This window comes from Oryx dammah, unplaced genomic scaffold (assembly GCF_014754425.2).
Source record: "Oryx dammah isolate SB20612 unplaced genomic scaffold, SCBI_Odam_1.1 HiC_scaffold_25, whole genome shotgun sequence".
Classification (NCBI taxonomy): Eukaryota; Metazoa; Chordata; class Mammalia; order Artiodactyla; family Bovidae; genus Oryx; species Oryx dammah.
In genome coordinates, this window is record NW_024070209.1 from 21,769,431 (window position 1) to 21,787,922 (window position 18,492).

General features: G+C 36.4%; 1 protein-coding gene across 1 annotated transcript in view; it reads right to left on the reverse strand.

The window, feature by feature from the left end:
• Window positions 1–18,492, reverse strand: part of THUMPD2 (THUMP domain containing 2) — a 38,530-nt gene that overhangs the window by 19,555 nt on the left and 483 nt on the right. The window contains 6 exon segments of the mRNA XM_040224693.1: window positions 4,650–4,737; window positions 7,837–7,889; window positions 10,582–10,629; window positions 10,632–10,661; window positions 11,563–11,966; window positions 13,369–13,504. Of these exon segments, the coding sequence (XP_040080627.1) occupies window positions 4,650–4,737; window positions 7,837–7,889; window positions 10,582–10,629; window positions 10,632–10,661; window positions 11,563–11,966; window positions 13,369–13,504 (759 nt within the window).

Consider the following 18,492-nt stretch of genomic DNA (forward strand, 5'->3'; position numbering starts at 1 on the left):
AGCTGGTGGGCCACAGCCCATGTGGCTGCAAAGAGTCGGACACGACTGGACTAAGCACAGCACAGCACAGGGCCACCGGTGACTAGAGGTCTCATGGAGTTAAAAAACGATGGCAGGGCACAAGAGGAAGTGAGTGGGCAGGAGAAGGAGGGTAAGAGCAGCACTGTTGCGATTTGGGGAAGGCACACTTTTCTGGGTCTGATAAATTCTAGGTTGTGACTGTAGCAGGTCACGAGAGGCAGGGAGAGCAAGACACTAAGGGATCGGATAGCGCAGCCACTGAGCTGATAGACTTCTGACACGAATGACGGTGCATGCTAGTACAGCACCGACAACAAGAGATCTGTAGATGACCAGGATGACTGGATGGCACGTGCTTCGAAGGCAGGGAGAGATCCTGGGCAGAAAGGGCAGCAAGGTCAAGCAGGACACCTACCCCAGCTCCAGGCCCAGCGGTCCCTCGGTCTGTCTACAGAGGAGGCAGAGGGCTCAGAAGACAGCGGGGTTCAGCCAGAGCCAGGGGCTACCTGGTGAAAAGAAACAAAACGTCCTTCAGAAGCTTCTCCCTGACACTAAATTCTACCAGAGTGTCATACGGATCCCCCATGAAGGGGCAGGAAAGTAACAAAAAAAATAATGATTTAAATGACAATTTTAAGATTAATAGCGGTATGAGAACTAATTTTTATTAATGACTTAAAATGTACCAAACTCCATGCTCTTTCTCCCCACAGTCCCTCTTCGATGAGGTGATCTGCCCTTAAATATTTTTCAGTGTCCTTATTTTACTGCAGGACTTTTCTAGTCATGACACCTGAGGACATAGACAGTAGCAGAGAAGTATTTCTATATCCTTAAAGTAATAACCAAGATTTACATAGAACTTGATTTTCCTTGCTTTTATGATCTGTATGAAGGAGAATGGTTTACATTGAAAAATACCTAACAACCCCAGGTTTAAATTTCAGTTTCCATGGCATTGGCCTACTCAAGGTTGAGCTGCTTGTGCAGAGTTTTAGGTACCAAGCTCCAAAGAGGGGCTGCCTGGATCAAGGCTGGATACTGGGATCATTTATACGGTGGGTCATACTGTGTTCTCCCAAAAAGAACCGTGCTGTGCACATCTAAGGGGAGGAAGTCCCTCAAAAGCTAGAGCAAAAACAAGCAGAACAAACAGTACACATCTAGTGAAATGAAACTTCTGGAGGGAACAGATAAATATGTGAGAAGTTAAAGCCACTAGAGAGATCAAATATAGCATGTGATGTGTGCTAAGTTGCCTCAGACTCTGTGTGACCCCATGGACTGTAGCCCTCCAGGCTCCTCTGTCCATGGGATTCTCCAGGTAAGAATACTGAAGAGGGTTGCCATGCCTTTCTCCAAGGGATCCTCACAACTTAGGGAATGAATCCAGGTTTGTTCCGTCTCCTGCATTGGCAGACAGTTCTTTACCAAATATAGCATGCTGCTGCTGCTGCTAAGTCGCTTCAGTCATGTCCGACTCTGTGCGACCCCATAGATGGCAGCCCACCAGGCTCCTCTGTCCCTGGGATTCTCCAGGCAAGAACACTGGAGTGCCTTCTCCAATGCATGCATGCATGCTAAGTTGCTTCAGTTGTGTCTAACTGTGCGACCCCATGGACAGCAGCTCACCAGGCTCCTCTGTCCCTGGGATTCTCCAGGCAAGAACACTGGAGTGCCTTCTCCAATGCATGCATGCATGCTAAGTCGCTTCAGTCGTGTCCGACTCTGTGCGACCCTATGGACAGCAGCCCACCAGGCTCCTCTGTCCATGGAATTCTCTAGGCATACACATACACAATTTTCCAAAGCGAAAAAAATCCATGATTTTAAAACTAAACATTTCAATAAAGTACAGCACATTCTGGTGACTCCGGTTATACCTTGGAAGATAATGTCCAAGGAAAACTCAAAATACATAGGCAAAATATAAAGAGATGGAAAACACATGAGAAAGGAAGCTTAATGTGTTTATCACAGGAACTCCAGACGCAAAAAAAAAGGAAGTTGTTTAAGGTAAAAGACACTAAAGCAAAATAGTTGAGGAAATAATAAGTAAATAATGGATGAAAGAGTACCTGAGCTGGAGGAAAAAAGTGATTTCTATAATTATTATATATCCTAAATAATAGTTATTATAATTATTATTACTGTTGAGGTCCAGGGCAGGATGCCCCAAAATATGCTTTAATGGCATATTGATTATTTTGAATTAAAAGTTACTTAAGAAACAGCCAGTAAAAATAAATGATACTAAAAAGAAAATACACTCTGGCCCACTTCTCTCCCCCTGAAAGCAGGAATTTAATCTCCCAAGTATCTTCCCTCTACCAGGAGGATTGAAAGCATCTTTATCACCAGAGTTAGGGAATTCAAGGCTGTATACATGAGAAAGCTGGATAAACAAACTTACTTCTTCAGTAGTCTGCTACCCCAAGCACAGACCCCTTTGTTTTGTTAAGTCTTCACAAATGTTTCTTTGTCTAAAAATAATATATAAATAGCCTGCTGCCATCACTTCAGGAGTCCAACTTCTATAAGACTTTCATGCATACAAATTAAAATTTTTTTTCTCCTGTTAATCTGTCTTGTGTCAATTTAATTATTAGATCACTCAAAAGAACTCAAGGGGGGATAGCGAGGTAATTTCTCCCTCCTTGACATTACCATAGCAGAAGTTAAAACTTAGGTACTTCCTATACGCTAGGTGTTGTTCTAATCCCTTGATAAATGCTGATTCACTTCGTTCTCACATAGTCCTATGAGATGACTATTTTCATCTTGGAAGTGAGAAACCGAGGCACAGAGATGTTAAGTATCTTACATAAAGTTTCCCAGCCTGTAAGTGGTAGAGTTGGAAAGTGGACTCAGGGAGTCGGACTTACCGAGTTCTGCACTGAATAGGAAAAGATACTTATACAAGTACATCTGGTAATATCCCTGAGATTAGAGGATTAAAAAGAAAACTCTTACAAGCTTGCAAACAAAAAGAACAAGATAGCTATCAAGGAAAAGAAAAATCATACTGGCAGGAATTGCTCCCCTAAAACACTGGAAGTGAAAGGATAATGGAACACCATCTATAGACCTCTGAGAAAAAAGGACCGCAACTCAAGGATCTCATACTAAGCCAAAAGGGGATACACAGATGACAAGAAGAAGTGTAAGGAGATACAGGAGTCCAGAGCGTATATTATTCAAATACCAAGTTTGAGGAAAGTACCAAGAAAAGACTATCCAAGCAACAAATAAAGCAGAGCTGAGACCTCGAAGAGAGAAAGATAAAGTGAAGAAGAAAGGTGAGCAGCAATGTACCTCACACTATACGTTTGTGTGTTTATACAGAAATGCATGTTACGCATACTGCATCTTAATGATTACAGACGGGTTGTGTAATATAAGTGCAATATAAGAACTTTTGAAAACAGGAGGGATATACTTGGAAATTTTGATGCATAATAATTTAGTTCAAGCTGGTAGTTGGGAGTAGAAGAGGGTAAACATGTTTCAGAGGTCTCACTGCTGGGAGGAGGAAGGTGGGACCGAAGAAGAGAAAAAGTACCCTGGAGGTCTCATCTCATGACCAGGAGGAGCGGACAGAGCAGGAAGTTCAGAGTGTCGGAGGTAAAAACAGTGTGGCAAAGCAAAGAGCTGATGTCTTTACCAGTAAGAGTCAAGTCTCCTGTGTTTAATTAAGAGAGCTAGGAGAGAGAGCCCTGAATGGAATGGCACACAGAGTAAAACCTAACCTCAGGGAAAACAATGAGATGACTCACTTGATCAAAGTAGCAAAAATAAAGGGGAAACTGCAAGAAGTTGCAAAGGAAATCTATCATAACTGGTCTATCCATCATAATACTGTACTGAATTCTCCCACTGAAAGGGCCTATCATTGTGGGAGAAAGATAGAGTTCTGTGTTTATAAAGAATGCACACTGAAAACAAAGTTGAAAACAAAGCAGAACTACCAAGGAAAATGCAAAGAAAAAAAAAGAGCGGAAATACTAATAAGACACGGTGAAATTTAAGTTTAAACCTACAAATTACATAATGAAAACTGTAGTAATAAAAAGGAACACTTTACAGTGAGGCAGTAACAGTCATAAATGTGTGTAAACCAAACTACAGACCAAACTACAGAATGAGGTGACAATGGATAAAAATGCAAAATCTTGAAAAATATAATCTATTAAATTTCAAAATACCTCTTTCAGTACTGAGCAGACAGTAAAATAGCAACTAAAAGATACAGAGGCCATCTCTTGACTAGAAAATAAAATTATTTTCTTATGTTCATGGAGCATTTACAAAAGCTGATCAAGATCTTGGTTAAATTTTAAGAAGTAGGAGTTGTACAGGCCACATGACTGTGACAAAAAATTAGAAATAATAAAATGTAGTTATCTTTTGACTCAGCATTTTCATAGCCAAAATACTCCCAGAAGTTTGACAAAAGCCTATCTCTGCAGTTCATAAGTGTGATGGCAAGAAAAGAAACAGAAAAACAGAATAAAAAAAGTTAAAAGAACCCAAGAGAAAAGAAAGCAACCATCAATAAGAGCATGTGTAAATTAATTATGGAAAGGACCTTTGTATTCAATTAAAAGGGACAGGAACAGGTTCCTTACTTTAATTTCTGCGAGGGAGGCCATTGCCCAGGCTATGGTAGATCTCATCCCTGCTGTCTTGATGTAAGCTCTGCAGGCTAAAGGAACCCTAAAGTAAAACAACACCCAATATTACTGTATGTTAATAGGATACAAACAAAAATAATTAACCCATTCATACCTGTACATTATGCACTGAAGTATTCCCTAAGTTAGAGAGTATATAACGTTTTTATTAATGCAAGATTACCTTCTCTAACTGGCACCTTGTCTAACCAGCCAGTGTGGTATTTCAGAAAGGAAAATTTTTTAGATAACCGAAATTTAAACCCTTATGTGTTTAACTTAAAAAATTTTACCATATGAGGGAAGTTTTTCTAATTTTATATGCTTCCCTGACTTCCCATGTAGAATAGACCTTTTCTCACTGATCCAGAGTCATCAAGGAGTAAACTGCACTGTGGTACAGATGCAGTGTAGGAAGCACAGCTGAATGGATGCTAACCCTTAAAGAATTTCAAAAGGTCCTTTTTCTAAGTTTGCCTTTTGCTCATTTGCACCTTTCTCTAAAGTTGGAATGAAGCTTGACACTGCATTGTCAAAAATAATTTATTGAATGAAATGCTGAAGCCGAGGACTCACTCCCCAGTGAGTTCACTGGTCTCCATTACATATCACTTCATACTTGATCTTCTACCCCATTACTGCTAATATCAGTGTTTCCAGATTTGATACAGATTTTCAAAATATTATTTCTATGTTTCTAGTGTACTGAACAACATTGCCTTGCCAATTTCAATGCACTTACCTATTTTGTGTATACAATTCATTGGTAAGACATGATGTATGATTTCAAAAATCAATGCTTGGTTGTTGTTTTGCAGTTAGGCCTGTTTCAAAGCCACTAAGAGCTCTTCTACTAACATTACACCAAGCCACAGTGTTTTCCAAACCCTATTTCCTTTCATCATTTTCTTTCTGCTCTTTAAGTTATCTTGTTTTCTCTGTATTTACTGCAAGCCTCTTAAGATCTTAGAATTAGATGAGGTATGTCTTTAAAATAAAACTGTAATTGTGTATTTACTATTATGATGAAGCCTGCATGATAAAACTATTAGAGGTTATTTTTGTTGAAAAGGTTTTTCAGGAAATAAAATTTCATACTGTAAATAGTACTATATCCAGAGATTTGGAATCCGGGATATAAACTTTGTGGGCAGAAGAGTTATAAAATAATTTGATCAACGAATCTTGCTTCAGCGGCTAATTGCAGCAATTATCTCACTACAAAACACATTAGGTAAAACCAAAACTGAGAAATTACTTTCACTCTAGACACATACACACACAAATAGAATTGGCATGGAAAACTGTCTTTGTCCATACACATTACAAAGTCTTTTTCTACGCATCGGGGATTTATATAGAACCTTTGAAAGTTTTGACTATTGTGTGCATACTTTTGCTAATAGAGGTTTTATTTTATGGGAGCCAACTCTATTAATATGTGACAGAAGGGAACCCATTCTTATTTTGCTTGGGCAAAACTAATCTGCTATTACTTCAACAAAAGGGCCTCATTATATCAGTATAATAAAATTATTCAGGGAAAAGAACTGTTCAGAAATAAACTCTTTGAAATAAAAATAATTCTCTACTTGCACAGAACCTGGCTAATGTGTTTACTTGGAGTTTTAGCTGGCTTTTACCCCAATACAAAAATAAATGTGGCTTTTGATCCTCTTGTCCTCATATGTGAATCTCTTCTTTATTCTCATACACACCATCTATCACCAAGTTGAAGACATTCTCATCTCCATCTCTAGCCTAGATCAGTCCCCGGAGTCCCAGGCCTTTATCTTCAAATGTGTGTTTGGACACCTTTTACCTAGAAGTACTGCAAAACTTACAGATATAAACTAAACATACTCTCCTTTCCCTGTATTTCGTATCTTATGAAATATCTTTCATATCATTTCTTCATTTTCTTAGGCCATGTCCTATCTACAATATATAGAGTATCCCCATCTACATCTGCAGGGGTTAGGGTCTGGCACTCCAAAAGGCACTGAAGTACGGAAGCCTGGACACCTTGTAGGTGTAGATGTAAACCAGTGGGTTAGGTTTGGTCTGGGAGAGTTGGGAGGGTACTGGAGTAGGTGGGGGCCAAGGGAAGCCAACAGGGCCTTGAAGCATGTGATGACCTCTTACGTGTTAAAGTGACTATTGGCGCATGATTTTTGTAATCTTGAGGCTAGTGGGGCCTATCCTATAACTAGCACACAGCGAGAACTCAATCATTCAGCATTTCTTGAACATCCAGAATGTCCTCAGCACTGTGCTAATCAACTGCAATGGTGCACCATTTGATAAAACTGTTACAATGACCTTAAGCATTCTTTTTTACATCCTGATCGGGGCTTATACATGCACAAATGTGACCTTAAGGTCAATGGGATCTTTCCATAGGATTTTTATGATTTTAAAAATATCCCATACCTAGAATCACCTAGAGAAAAGATATCTAAATCACTTTATCCTATGTAAACATGGCTATGCATATAAAATGTTTTGAAGATGCCAACAATATTTACATGCTCCCAAGAAACTGCAAATCATTATTTCCATCATCCAATCATCCATTCCTTCCCAAAGCATCTAAGAAAGTACTGCTGTACGATAGACATTCAATAAATATTTCTGAATAAGAAATATTCAGAAAAATTCAACTGCATTTATTATTGTATAGTACCCAACATAACTAGGGAGAAAACCTGAAGATTTTAAAAATTGGAATTACTCTCCCACAAAAAAAAAAAACTGCAGTAAAATGTGAAGTATGTTCAAGATGAATTTTAAGAACTGTGATGTATTTTCTATTTTAATGAAAAATCCAAGAGGCCAATGGACTAAAATTTAGTTTAAATGTGGGCCTGTGAAATAATTTAATTAAAAAATAGATATGATTTTCAATATGAAACATGTAATCAGTCGATTATTGTGATCAAATCTTTTCACAACTCTAACCAGTCCAATCAGGATCCAAAGTTCCATGCAAATACTTTACTGGTTCAAGCAAAGAACTCAAAGGCTTTGATTTAAGCTCCCTCTGATATATCAGTGTTTCATACTATGAATAAAAACACAAAGTTTTTAGTTTTACAAACTCTCCTAAGACACAAACCTGAAGCTTAGAAATAATACGTACCTGAACATAGGAATTCCCAGCACAGAGTAAATGTCACTTAGATGTATAAAGATCTGAAAGAACAAATATTGAAGTTATGGACCAGGTAATGCATTACCCAATGTGTGGCAATTTGAAAGCTTCCATTTTGAAGCTATACAACCTATATTTTAATAAGAAATTCCAAGACCTCTTCATATCTGAAAAAATGTTCCATAGTATTTTTTTATTGAGCAGAGGCAAAGTAAATTTTAAGTACATCTCATAGAAAAATTCTGAAGTCAATTTGGTAAACAACTTATATTGAGAATCACATTATGAAGAACTCAAGATCACTTTTCTTTATAGCGATTCTTTGAATTACCCTAACTAAATTAGATTTTTAAGCATTTTAGGTTAGAGCTGCTGCTGCTGCTAAGTCGCTTCAATTGTGTCCGACTCTGTGTGACCCCATAGATGGCAGCCCACCAGGCTCTCCTGTCCCTGGGATTCTCCAGGCAAGAACACTGGAGTGGGCTGCCATTTCCTTTTCCAATGCATGAAAGTGAAACATGAAAGTGAAGTCGCTTAGTCATGTCCGACCCTTAGCGACCCCATGGACTGCAGCCTACCAGGCTCCTCCGTCCATGGGGTTTTCCAGGCAAGAGTACTGGAGTGGGGTGCCATTGCCTTCTCCGTTTAGGTTAGAGACAATTACCTAAATCTACCCCTATTCTAGCCTCAAGTAAGACTTGATACCATGGTTAACAGAAAATCTGCTTAAGCAAAATATACTGTTGCAAGAGTGACCTTTCACTCTATTATTTATAGGGAGTGCTTTTCTTTTCTTTTTAAAATTTTTATTGGGGTATAGTTAATCCACAAGCTGTGCTACTTCCAGGTGTATAGCAAAGTGCATCAGTTATATGAAGAGTTTATTACTTTCTATCATCTTTCTCCTGTTATTTTCCTCCCAGCTTTATTGAGAAATAATTGACATACATCAAAGGCATACAGCATGAAGGTTTGATTCATGTACACTGTGAAATGATTATCACAATAGGTTCAACTAACATCCATCTTCTCATGTAGATAAAAAGAAAAGCAAAAAAGGGAAAAAAAAATTCCTCACCATAAGGACTCTCAGGATTTACTCTTCATAACCTTCCTATACCACACAGCAGTGTTAGCTATAGTCCTCATGTTAGGACATGATGAGGATTTAAATGTCTCAAGTTGAAATTAGTAGCCCACATAAATTTTAAAAGAATCTTACTTCTTTAGCCTGATGAGGTTTATGAAATATTCTAACTCTGCTCTTTGACCTCAACAACATTCGATTCCTAATACTTTTACCCCAAAGGTATTTTAATATAGTTTAATCAGAACTATTCCACTATTGATAAGCTTTTACTAAGAAAAGGATAATCTGGAATGAATTCCATTTAGTTTAATTCTTTGATCGCTGAAGCTAAACTTTCCAACTTTTTAATCTTATTCATGTTAGCAAAGCTATTGATTGGTATTGATTCTTTTCTATTTAACAGTTAAAGTTATGATATACTGACATTTTTATATATCAAATATTATCAGGTACAGCTTTTTGCACTATGAAGTTTTCTCTGTTAATTGTACAGAACAAAATTTGCAAAAATTTGATTCTTCTGTCAGTTTTGGTCACACAGATTTTACTATGTGTGATTCTGTTGTCGATTTTGTTTCATGTCAATTATTTCTACCAATAGCTATTATTTGCATTAAATGGATGATAAGAATTAAATTAGATATATTTGTTTATGAGCTGAACTATGAGAAAACTGTAGTTCTGAGACAGTGAGATGGAGTCAGGGAGAGATGAGAGGAGGAAACCAGACAGAAAATAAGAAAACTACAGACGGGGAGATGACGGAAGATACACTTACATAAAAACATTCTCAGCCTTATTTTGCCAAACAGCAATAAAGGATATATGCTAGGCATGCCTTTTTAAAAGCAAAAAATATCAAATAACAAAATAGAAAACAACACAAAGCCTTCTGATTTGACAAGCCATTACTCCTTTTAAAGCTATATAAAAATAATCTACCAATTAATGAATCAGAAAAATGACTACTGGTCAAACTTACGGTCTTCAAAAAACATTGAAGAACATTTGTTATAGATAGAATTCATTTTCCCATGTGTTTACTTTGTTCCAATTAAAAATGGTATAACCTCATTAAATTAATTTTGAAAATAGAGAAAAGGGAAAGAAAAATAATCCCACAAGCCTAACAAAGCCACTATTAACACAGGTCTGTTTTCCAATTTTATTTTTTACATTAACTAGAATTTCTTATTATAGATATTTGTTATGTATTATAGTGATTATAGAGAGCATCTCTAGTGTTTAGTTTAACTGCAACTAAACAATTCCATTCCAAAAGTTCAACTTGAATGAGACATTTTCACAGTGAAAACTATTAGCAAAAGAATCTGCAGTATTCTGTTGCTAAGGAGGAATCAGACTGCTGGACCCATGTAGACATGACTTAAAACTTTAAAGCAAAGTTAAAAAGCACAGTAAAAGTTGTTGACATTGCAGCTGTATTGTAATAACTTTGAATGGAGATGGCTAGTAGACTTGTGATGATTTTATAATGTATGCAAATGTTGAATCACTGTGTAATTCACATGAATCATAATATTTTACGTCAACTACACTTCAATTAAAAAAAAAAAGAATAGTTGACATTGTCTTTAAAGAATTAGGTTACGAGCATATAAAATAAAATGAACATTCATTACCTCCAAATTTGGATTCCTCAAATCTGCTTTCCATCCAAACTGTTTCATATAAGAGCAATTCCAATTATTCTTCCTATCTCCTGAAAAGGCAACAGGTTAAAAAAAGATAAGAATACTAAAAATGAAAATTTTAAGTTTAAATGTAAGCAAAAAACTAGCAGGGAAATCAATCATACTATCCAATGGTAATTTAAGGTTACAATATTAAAATACTACATGAAAGCATTTTCTATTCAAGGCAATAAGGGTGCATTGTACCTCTTCCATCCCAACAAATCTTATGGCATTGACGTTTACTTGTGTGTAATCTCTCTCCTTGTAATTTCAGACAGGTGAAATAACCAGATTGTGGCCTGATAAATATGGTCATTCTGGGTCCCAGGAAATAGATGCAAACTGAAAGATGAACTATTTTAGCTATGGCAATCCTGTATGTTTAAAAATTACCCGTTTAGTAGCATTAGGTTCAGACTGAAGAGTCTGTCTGATTTCAAGACTGGCCCAAGGACCTACAGCTATGCCCTCTATATCACTAAATTTTTCAGGGTCCTTTTGTGGTGTTTGCTCTCCTTTTAAGTACGCCTGTGTATCTCAGTCTGGGTCCTGGGACGATCCCACATGCAAGACCTGGTACAGAGCAACCACTCGATCAACACAGAACCGAACTGAAGAGAAAGCCGAAAAGCTTAGGGCCATGATATTAGAATTTCCAAAGGTAAACAGCATCTGTGAGTTTAAGGAAACTTTTAGGGAGAAAGTAAAAGGAACTCTTTATGTAGACTGGCACAGTATTCCTCTTAAGCATCTCAGGTAAAGTTAAGAAGGAAAATGCATTTTTAGAAGAAATTTAGTTATGTGAGATTGGGTCAAGCGATCTGTCTGGGCCTGGTTATGTATTCTGTGAAAGGTTTTCACCTCATTTTTGATCTAAAGAATTAATTCTTTTAGAAAATGGGAACCCACTCTGGGGGGCAAGTGTACCTGTGCAGTAAAGGTCTTTGCAATGGCTCCACTGCAGCGGCAGGAAACTCTAAAAGTTAAGTTGGTCTGGTTATGCGTAACAACGGCTTCCGTTACATCATTCTGAAGTTCTCGAAATTTTTCTTCTTCACTGATAAAATTTCCTTGCTCCAATATTTTTCCTTCTATTTGTTTTTCCAGCTGGCATTCCTTAGTCTCTTGTATCTCTTGGATTTGTTCTGTTTTCAATTTCTTAGCAGCGATATCATCATCTCCTACTTTTCTTTTGAGTGGGTTAGCATTTTTGTGAGGAAGTTTTTCCTTTTTTGCATCAAGTTCAAGAAGATTCTTCCAAATTGAAATGGCATACAACCAACTTTCAGGATCATCATTTATAAGTCTTTGCAGTTCATTAAATATTTTTCCTAAATAAGTAAAATCTCAGTTTATCCTTTACTGAAGCCAATTCACACCCTCAAATCCCATTACCTTTATTTCTTTAAAACAAATTTAATTAAATTGCTACATGAATACTGATTTCCCTTTTATCTGGAACTTATATAATTTAACTTAAGAATATTGTGCACAATAAAGTCCATTCACGTATTCCATATTTAACACCAAACCTGTTTTAAAATTCCTATTAAGTTACCATTTACTTTAGCAAGATCATTTGTCCTATGATAACATATGTATCTCTTCAATATATACAGAGATGTACAATGTCTGTTGATCTTTAATGCTGATCTTGCCTATAAAAAATTAAGTTTTAAAAGATAGAGTAAATTGCAAAACAGAGCTCAAAAACAGAGCAACTGAATCTTGAGACTATTTAAGACCACAAAATATTAGCAGAGATCATAAAATGAGCTTCCATAAAGTAACATTTCAGATACACAACTCATTCATAATTTAGGAACTGGTAATCATGCTTAGTAAAATGTAATCTTTTCTTGATAAACAAAAGCCATCAAGATGATCAAAGAGTAATTACTGTAGTACTTTAAAGATGAAAGTGTGTGGAATATTGGTATGAAATTATACTGACCTTACAATGTAATATCTGAGGATTTGTTTTAAAACAATTTTTCTGCCCTATTTTGATTTCTCGCCATTTGAATTGCTCTTGACACAGTTTATTATAGGCTGTGATGACATGATTTCTTGTGCAAAAGCAGCAATCAAAATAAGGTTTAAGGCAATGTTTTATCCAGCTGTAGCGGATCCTTTTTTGCTTTTGTCAATATCTTTACATTATTTCAGCAGCATATTTATAAAAGTAGGGAGTGGATAAGAAATCTCTTAAGCCCTCTTTAATGCTTTACCAATTTAAAGCTCCCCACAATAGGAAATTTTACTATGTAGTATTTTCCAATTATATCACTCATCAGGTAAAATTATAAGTTCTGACCAATTATTCATGTCAATGTATGGCAAAACCAATACAGTATTGTAAAGTAAAATAAAGTAAAAATAAAAATAAAAAAAAAAAAGATCAATGCATTTGGGGTTATTACTTGCTCCTAAATCTAAATAAATGCACCAACCATATATAGCCTTACAGAAGGTATCTGATCATAATTTTCAAGGAAGAAATGTGACTTAGGACACTAAAATCTCACAAGGAAGGCAGCACATTGGTCAAGCACTTGTAAAAGAGAAGAAACACAATTAGGTGATAATATTCAGGAAATACAGAAAAATAATTAATGATCCCAGGGGTATGAATGATTCTTAAACATGTGAAATGGCTACATATTAATTGCCAAGCAAAAAACTCTGGAGTGCACTATATCATGTAGATAAAAGCAACAGGTATATGCCTACCTTTACTTACAGAAGAAACAGGAAATGGAAGCTGCTTTTTAATCAGCAAAAATAACCTTTCTGCAGATTTCAATTGTTTCAGCATATTCAAGTCAGAACAGGTGGTGAAAAAAACTTTTCCTGAAATGTACTCAACCTAGAGATAGGAGAAAAAGATATTAATGTAGTTCAATGTCAGATTAAGAATCATTTCCCTTCCCTCCCCCTTAATGCATTAAAACATAGCATCTAGACTAACAACAGTAAAAATGCCTATTTATGAAGTACCTACTATTTATTAGACTATCCTAGGCACTCTGAATACTTTTTTCCCCCTCATCCTGTAACAACCCTCTAAGGTATATTTTATCATCTCCATTTTATAGATTAGGAAATTGAGGCTTAGAGTGGTTAAATAATTTGTATGAAGTCACATAGTCAGTGACCAAGACCATAATCTTTCTGTGTTACCTTTTGGAAAGTGTGTGTGCACTCTACTAAAAAAAAAAATTGAACACAAAATACTAATTATCAAATCTCACACAACTACTAAAAGTGGGCAAAGGAAAGGCAAAATGCATAGGACAAATTAGGTGTCTAGACCTAATCAGTAGGTATTTATTAAACATGTACCTCATGGTCTACAAGGAAGCATACAGTATAAATCCTAAAGATGAATAATAATGTAAAAGGCATATGCTGACATACAATTAAAATGTAAAATGTATAAGACAATAACTTGCATTAAGCCCAGGTGAAAAGTAAAATGTTAATAAATGTTTTGATAAGTTGCAGGTACAATAAGCATTACTAACGATGGAAGCCATCATTAGTAAAAGTCTTGGGAAAGAATCCTGTAAGATTTGGTAAGAGGGATTCTCACAAAAGAATGAAGGGGAAGAATGCAGAGGTGGGCATGACGATCTGGCTGAAGTAAACTGTAAGAGAGCATGGCCACCTTTGCTGTGTGATGCTGACTGATGGTGTCAGGCGGATGGATGGTGTAGCTCAGGCCCAGCTTGAAAAACAGTCACGATTTTACCCCAGATAGTAATGGTTTTCACCATTAGAGACTTCCGATGAAAACTATGACAGCACGAAATTAGCTGGAAGAAAGATTTCTGTGGACGGGGCATAAAGGACCAAGTGCTGAATGTGACGCTGGAGGGAGAAGTAGATTACTGAGGAAGAAATAATGAACCACTTGGCCGTGCGAACCGGACGATGCATAGAAGCAAGAGTGTGCATCAAACTGAAAGAGGCCTGAAAGACAGGATAGACATGTGGACAGTCTGAGAAGAAAGGAAAATGAAAAGAGCACTGATTCAGAGAGAGTCAAACGAGGTCCAGCACGTGACGCTCAATGCCAATGGAATCCTAAACCTTTTCGGTCAACCCAACCCCCTCAAGTTCAGGATGGATGTAGATGATCCTAGCATTCTCCTTTTAGCAGTGACCTCGGGCTAACTAACACGGTTTTAAGTCATCTTCTAGGACTGAGGCAACCATGGAATCAGGGGTGTTCCATGTGTATAGGCAGCTCCCACTCAGTGGGAACATGAACTCCAAGTGTATGGTATGTTTGATCTGACCTGTTCTAATTAAGCTTTTGGGGTGGTAATTTCTAAAGTTACACTCTAGCTTGATAAAAAAGAATCTCTGCTGGGGAAGCCCTAAGTTGATGACAATTAAAACCCCAATACTTCTATAGTTGTAAGATTAACAAGTTCTGGGATTCTGATGTATAGCATGGTGAGTTTGGCTAATAATTCTGTATTACCTAGCTGAAAGTTGCTAAAAGAGTAGATCTTAAATGTTCACATCAAAAAAGTAATGCTGATTACATGATGGGATGGAGGTATTAGCTAATGCTATGGTGGTCATCATTTTGCAACATATAAATGTATCAAATCACCTTAAATAATGCTATATATCAATTATATCTAAATAGAGCTGGAAAAACAAATAAATTTTAAAAACTCCAAAGACTTTAGGTACTAGCAATGCACCTAAGACAGACGGAGGAAGTAGGGAATGAAAAGAATGTTTAGGAATCAATATTTAAGGGGATAATGAAGTAACTAAAACAAGAACTTCTGGTTTTTACAATTTACTTCTTTCTCATTACAAAGGTGACATTTTCCCACTAAAGTCAAAATTGAATACCTCAAAATGCTTAGAACTTGGAAACAAAATTTTAAAAGGTAATTTTTTTTTAAGTTTAGATTTTGTTACTTGATCTAAAAATATAATTGCTATTAAGCCATCACATGAAATAGCCAGTTAAGATTTTGGGGGAACTGAAATAAATTTTACTGTAAATCTATGGTTCTAAGATTCAAGTCTTATAAACAAACTGATACAAACATCTAGACCAGTCTAGACATTAAATTAGTTATTTAATAGTACAAAGATCTTTTCTCATTTACTTGAGTATCAAGGGAGACAATTTATATAATGAACTTCTAAAAATATTTTATTGGAGGAGGGTGTGGAGAACAAAAAATTTTTTTGACTGAAAATCAAGTTAATTAAGGGGACCTAAAAGGTCCTTTAATCTACTAGGGTGCGCAATCATAATAATAATATGTGTTTAGCCACTTATGTTAAATACATTCTAAAAATCAACACCAACACTTGTTTATTCTGTTTACTAAAAAAATTAACATTAGGCCTACATTCCTTTTATAAGAAATGAGCATGTAATCAGAAGTAGTTTATGAAATGGTATAACAGCCACTGTGAGAATCAATCATATATATGAAAGTGCTTCAATAGTTCACCTTTTGTAAAGTGTTCTATCTCAAAGTAGTAGAAAAATGAGTTTTGGTGTTTATGATTTCAAACACTGCTGAAGCTACTGTTACTCATTTTCTTTCGTTTATTGTTTGTAACTGATCATATTCAATTATAATAATTAGGGAGGGCTGTGGCATTTTAGAATATTTCACACTAGTATTTGTTACTTGAAAATTATTTATATATCCAATCTGTTTTTTCCATTTGGAATTAAATCATTAAAAGTGTCTAAAACCAACTGGTTTTATGTCTAACACTTCAGAAGATGAAATAACAGCCTTTATTAAAAGAAAAAACAGCTGTTGTCAGCTAGAATATCTAAGCAGTTAGTATTTTTGCCTTTCTTTTAAAATTTAGGGAGTCAGATCTAATGCAAAGATGAAAAGCTTAAGCCAAGGCAAAAAGGTAAGGTACAGTAACAAGGAGATACCAAAGTTTCTCGATTCTACAGATGCCATTTAATTTTGGAATTAATTTTTAAGTGCTAGGTGAAGGACTGAGGTGGGGTGTGAGCTTTTGTGTTTCATTTTAGAAGAGAGAATTAAAAATATATATTTTACTTAATTTTTAAAAAAGTATCCAATCTACAGGGAATGCACAGAATCTTCAGAGAAGCTTATGCAATCATCCCATTAAATGAAATAACTGAAATAACTTAACTATCTGCTTAACCCTACTATGTGGGCTGTCTTGCTATGTGGGTTTATAAAGGCTGATTAATCAACTGACTGGGCCTCCTGGCTCGCTGGCATTGCAGACACCTGTACTAAAGTGAATTTTATCTTCAAAATTACTGTTTCTACTTTTATTTTTATAATAACAGTATTTAACACATTAAACAGAATTACAAAGTAAAGCTTAATTTTACCCAATACATTTCTTTAAGGTACGCTATACACTGCATACTAGAGTATATATTATATTTATATGCTATAAATTAAATATTTTAAAATACCCAGGAACCTATAAAGAGGCTTGCCCCAACACTGGAGGAAAATCAAACCTGAACGTGACCAAATGCCAGCTATAACTTATAGGACTCCAATTTTTAGGAAATACAGAAAATAGAGGAACATGTGAAACTACACCATGGAGGTGTAGAACAAGCAGAGAGGTCAATTTTCTAATAATGAAGCATATGCAGATTGGGTCAAGCCTTCTATTTTTCATGCCAAGAACTCTAAGTGAACATCTGAAAAAAACAAAAATCAGCATGGCATGGTGTCATGGCTTTGCAGTGTTCAAGGAACTGGAACCAGGTGCCAACCTGCCTGGGTTGAACATGATAACATGTCTGATTTCACAGATAGCTTGGGTGTGAATCCCAGCTCTGCCATTTTCTGGTTCCATGACATGATGATTTTATTGGACTTACTTGTGCTTCATTTTCCACTTCTGTTAAATGTGGAGCTCACCTCAAAAGATACGGTTGCTGTGAAAGTTAAGTGTCTGACATATTAAATGCTTAACCCATGTCGGCAGTTGCTATTATATTGTTGCTTTTTTAGACTAGCTACATTCAACACTCTATGACATTTGGTGACTAAAACCACAAACAGCAGTTAGTGTAATAAGACTGATGTCATTCTTCATGATCCTCTCTATCCTCCTCTCCCCAGTCATCATCACAGAAACTCCTTTTGTGAGCTTTCAACACTTCAGGAGTCCTGGGAGTGGAGTGGTCCATTTCTTTCAATACGCTTTCATTTTCCAAAAATACATCCTTCACACTGTCACATATAATCTCATCAAGACACTGGAGCCTTTTTCTATTACATCCTTTCCCTGTTTTCAAGAAACAGGCTCAGCATGTACTAGAATGTAAACTGATGTTTACAACTTTCTTCATTTCATCGAAATTAACAGTGTAATAATACCAGCAACTGCTAACTTCCTTCTCTGAGGCATCCTGGAGTATTTTTCTGCTGCTGCTAAGTCGCTTCAGTCGTGTCCGACTCTGTGCGACCCCATAGACGGCAGCCCACCAGGCTCCCCCGGCCCTGCGACTCTCCGGGCAAGAACACTCGAGTGGGTTGCCATTTCCTTCTCCAACGCATGAAAGTGAAAAGGGAAAGTCAAGTCGCTCAGTCGTGTCCGACTCTTAGCGACCCCATGGACTGCAGCCCACCAGGCTCCCCCGTCCCTGGGATTTTCCAGGCAAGAGGACTGGAGTGGGGTGCCATTGCCTTCTCCAAGAGTATTTTTCTAGCTACTATTTACTGCGGATTTACACTATACTTTACATAACCTTTATCACTGAATCCTTCCAACAGTCCTAGGAGATAAACAGTGTCAGGAAACTGACAAAAATAGCTGAACCTGATGATTATATTTGCATTTAAAAGC